Source organism: Leiobunum rupestre, chromosome 6 (genome assembly GCF_980474605.1).
Source record: "Leiobunum rupestre chromosome 6, qqLeiRupe1.1.hap1, whole genome shotgun sequence".
Classification (NCBI taxonomy): domain Eukaryota; kingdom Metazoa; phylum Arthropoda; class Arachnida; order Opiliones; family Sclerosomatidae; genus Leiobunum; species Leiobunum rupestre.
Window position 1 is genome coordinate 32,905,453 of NC_143389.1, and position 4,230 is coordinate 32,909,682.

General features: G+C 37.0%; 1 protein-coding gene across 1 annotated transcript; it reads right to left on the reverse strand.

Moving 5' to 3' along the window:
- Positions 1-1,737: 1,737 nt before the first annotated feature.
- LOC149940637 (death-associated inhibitor of apoptosis 2-like) lies at positions 1,738-2,655 on the reverse strand. The gene is made up of 2 exons (XM_090179835.1): positions 2,378-2,655; positions 1,738-2,236 (listed from the first exon to the last, which is right to left on the reverse strand). Exon 2 carries the CDS (start codon positions 2,169-2,171, stop codon positions 1,809-1,811), a length of 363 nt encoding a protein of 120 aa, XP_090035961.1. The 5' UTR covers positions 2,172-2,236; positions 2,378-2,655; the 3' UTR covers positions 1,738-1,808.
- Positions 2,656-4,230: the final 1,575 nt, after the last annotated feature.

A 4,230-nucleotide genomic window follows, 5' to 3' on the forward strand; every position in this document is an offset into this window, starting at 1 on the left:
GGGAAAGAGGAATACTGGGCCTTGATTTAGGTCAAGAGAGTCCACCCATGGCACTGTAGGTATTAGTGCACCATAGTCATTCTATAAAACCATAAAACTCTATATTTTAGAATATTTTTATAAGAAAGCACTTGCATTTGATATTTGTAGTTATAAATTGTAATTATAAATAACAATAACATTTCCTGAAGTTTAATAAAAAAAACACAATGTATCGTACATTTTCCATTGGCCTGGCTCGCGCCCTTGCCTCCTCTAGAAGGAATGGAAACGGCCGTCAACGCCTCGCCGTTAAGCGCTGCAGCTGCCGCGCCCTTGAAATTTATCTCCGAATACGGGTCTCGATTTTCCAGAAGTGAGTCAGTGACTCGGCCTGCAGCTGCAAGAGCTTTAGCATATAGTTGACGAGTAGAAGGAAAGTGAGGGTGTGGCGTCAGTCCCGGGTTCGGGTTTGGGTTCGGGATCGAAATCCGGGATTTAAGGGATGAAATGGGGGAAAAATCATCGAAAAGTCAATGTATTTAGGGTATTTCTCGCGACGATTGGTTTTCCCGTATATCAACATATTGTGTCCAGGCCAACTTGTTCATTTATCTACGCTTATCTCGAAAGACACTTGAACGTATATCTTATCGCGTTTTATCGTACGGAATAAGTTGAAATGATGTAAAAAGTGATAACCTAGGCGGCGCGCGCGCGTGGATTCCCCAGGGGACGCGGTTAATTTGAATTTAAGAGTGTTTTGACGTCATGGAATATTCGTTGTTAAAGTGAGAGAGGGGGATGTCTATCCGGTGATTGAGAATTTCATTCTCAATCACCGGATAGACACAAAGAGCTTGGCTCCAGCCGTTCACCCGCGCCTATCCCGTTCCTCCCCCACCCGCGCCCCCATCTCAATCACCAGAATTTCTAATCACCAGAATTTCTAATCACCAGATTCTCCCGTTCACGGGTTGCTTTCCCCCAACCCCCATTCACTGGATACTTTATCTCTCGTTCACCAGCTCCTTTCCCCCCATTGCTTTCACCCCTTCTAATCACCAGTTGCTTTCCCCCAACCCCCATTCACTGGATACTTTATCTCTCGTTCACCAGCTCCTTTCCCCCATTGCTTTCACCCCTTCTAATCACCAGTTGCTTTCCCCCATCTCTAGGCAATAAAAACAACCATAATTGTTATCTCTCATACTATCGATCCCAATCGCTAGAAATTGGCTTTTTCCCCATTCGCTATAAATCGCAGCAGTTTGCCAGAATTAGTTTTATCTCTCCGAAATAATTAATGTACCCAAAATTGGACCGCCAGTTTATTATTCTTTTTAGGGGAATCTCTATGGGAGTTTAACATTACAATAAAGCTAAAAGGTCCAGTTTGGGGTACATTTGGTCCGAAATGGGGTACATAGGGCCGAAAATGGTGACTTTGGTCGTTTTTGGGGTACATTTGGTCCATTTTGGTCCATTTTTGGGTACATCCCTGCTTTCCCCCATCCCCATTCTCCAAAATTAGTTTTCCTCGCGCAGATATCTGGAGATTAGATTTTTACCCGTTTGCTTATCGCTTTCGAACCCCTTAATTTCTTATCTCTAGGCAATAAAAACAAGTTATTTACATTTAATTTTTTATTTTAGAACTTTGTTTTACATGTTAGTAGGTACTATCAGATATTCCATTAGATGGTTATCTTGTACATTACACAATTAAAACAAATTAAAGTAGTTAAGTTTACAGGCATTTAAATGGGGTGAAACGATCTCCTGCAACTTAATTTAATTAAAAGTTCTAACTCACGTATTTGTAGTGTTTAGCAACAGTATCGTCTGACATCCGAGGGACAGTTACAAACGTCTTCTTCTGGTACAGGTGAGAAGCTTTTGTCAGAGACCGTAGTTGCTTTTGGCATCGGGGGAATGTCCCATTCTAGCGAAAGGTACTTTTTTTCCGATGGTGAATTATCCCTAGCCGGACAGTTTGGAAAGAATCTAGCATGTTCAAGTTCTGGTACGTCTCCTGATTTCCATCCTTCTAATACGCCATGGCATTTGTAACATCGTACTTCATCGCCCCGCTGAATATAGTAGAATCCAGCCTTCGCTAGTTGCTCCTTAGTGACGTGCGGATTTTTCCAGTGACGAAACGTTTCAAGTCGATACACTTCAATGTCCATAGCTGATCTAGACCAAATACGTTCTATAGTTTCAAATGATACATTCTCTAAGCCTACATTTACCCCTAAGTCTACTAAACCTAATTTTATCAATATGGTTAAATTTCTACGCTAAAATTATCAATATAAATGCTTTTTTCAATATGCAAATTGTTTTAAATATGTCTAAAAATATAGTCTATTACCAAGAAAAAATAGTTACTTACTTTATGGGTAGAAATCCTTTGTCAAGCTGTAGAAAAGACTGAGCGAACCGTCAGCAGGTCTTTACTCGTCAATGTGCCGTAGAGAAATGACGCACGGAAGATTAATTTATTCCTATCTTGTTGAGAATAATTCATCACGTGATCTAAACTTCAAATAACCCTCAAATTCTATTGGCTGTCTCTCTCTGACAGTTTAAACTGCCTCTAATGATTGACGGCACATATTAACCCACTTGAGTATTTGGAAAAAACCCTTTGCTACTCAAGGAGAGTTTTGGAAATACCACGTTGACGATATCAAAATCGAGCTCTCACTTGAAAATGTTTACGGAAAACAATCCTCTTGGAAAATTGAGTTACGTAGAAGATTGCTAAAAAATGGCTATGTGTTAAGTTTTTTTCAATAATGAGTCTTATTTTTTACATTTTAAAGTATTTATTAAGAGTGAAAAATCCTATGACTACACTGACGGCATATCTTAAGTACCGGTGGAAAAATCCAGTGCTCAAAGTTCAGTTATCTTATTAAACGTGCGCGTGCACAGAAAAATGAACGAGTCACGTGATAGTAACTTAATTTCTACGCTAATCTTACCCCTACTAGACCTAATTTCTGTCTAATACATTTCCAATATATATATATAAAAGAATGCCTAAAAATTTCATTTTAAATATAATAAAATAGCCTAGCTGATTATTATTATTATAACTTACTTTTCAGCGTGACCTTCAATGACTATTCCCAATGCTAAGACTCTTTATTGAGATAACTAAGAATTTATTCCCATGACTACCCTGACGGCATATCTTAAGTACCAGTGGAAAAAAAAATCAATTGCTCAAAGTTCAGTTATCTTATTAATCGGGTGCGCGCGCACAGAAAATGAAAGTCACGTGAGAATCGGTACGTCACTGAAAATAGTGGAAGTGTCATCACTAGAGTTCTTTTATCAATATATTTAATTAAGGATTATTTCAAAGTTTAGATGGCGCCATGGTTCTCAAAGCAGTGATATTAAAAGATCTCAACGGGTGGAATTGGAGAAACGCTAAAAATATTATCGACATATTCATTCTCCCTAAGTATAAATAAATAAATAAATAAATAAATACATTCTTGGCATAGTAGTAGGATTTTAAGAAAAAAATTAAATACGGAAAATCAATTATTTTATTTTAAAGGTTTTGTGATTTCTCACCAAACAATTTCAACATCTTCAATGTAGGCTATCACATCAGGGGCATCTCAAAAATCTTTTTCCTCTGATCTCCTAGTTTCTGCCTCTGTCTTTAGTATTTATAAATATTTTCCTATCCATAAACCATTTCCTAACTGGTGGACATTGATAACACTAAAAGTTTACTTATAATAATATGCTGAAATACATTTTCCAATACGTAAAAAATTAAAGCTAGACCTAAAAACCTGTAAAGTGTAAATAGTTAAGACTAAATTTCTAAGCTTAGCCCATGAAAGTACATTTTCCGTAAATCATATCCTAACATGAATGCATTTGTTTTTTTTTTTAAAATATGCTAATTAATTTCGTAAACAAGCATAAATTTTAGTTCGCCCTTCCTCCAAAATATCTAATAGAGCTAGTACATTCTCGATAAATATACATGTTCTTGGGGAATAAGAGACGTTTTTTATCAAAGTAAGCCAAGTTTAAAGCTTATTGTCATTGGTTCCATAACAAAAACCACATTCGGATCAAAATAAATTTATTTATTTTATTTTTATACAGATTTTTTTTCATTTTTTTTGCCTTAATTTCAATTTTGGGAGTCGGTACCCGTTTCACCGAAGATGAAGATGCTTCGTTTTATTCAGCGTTGGGTAAATCGCCGTG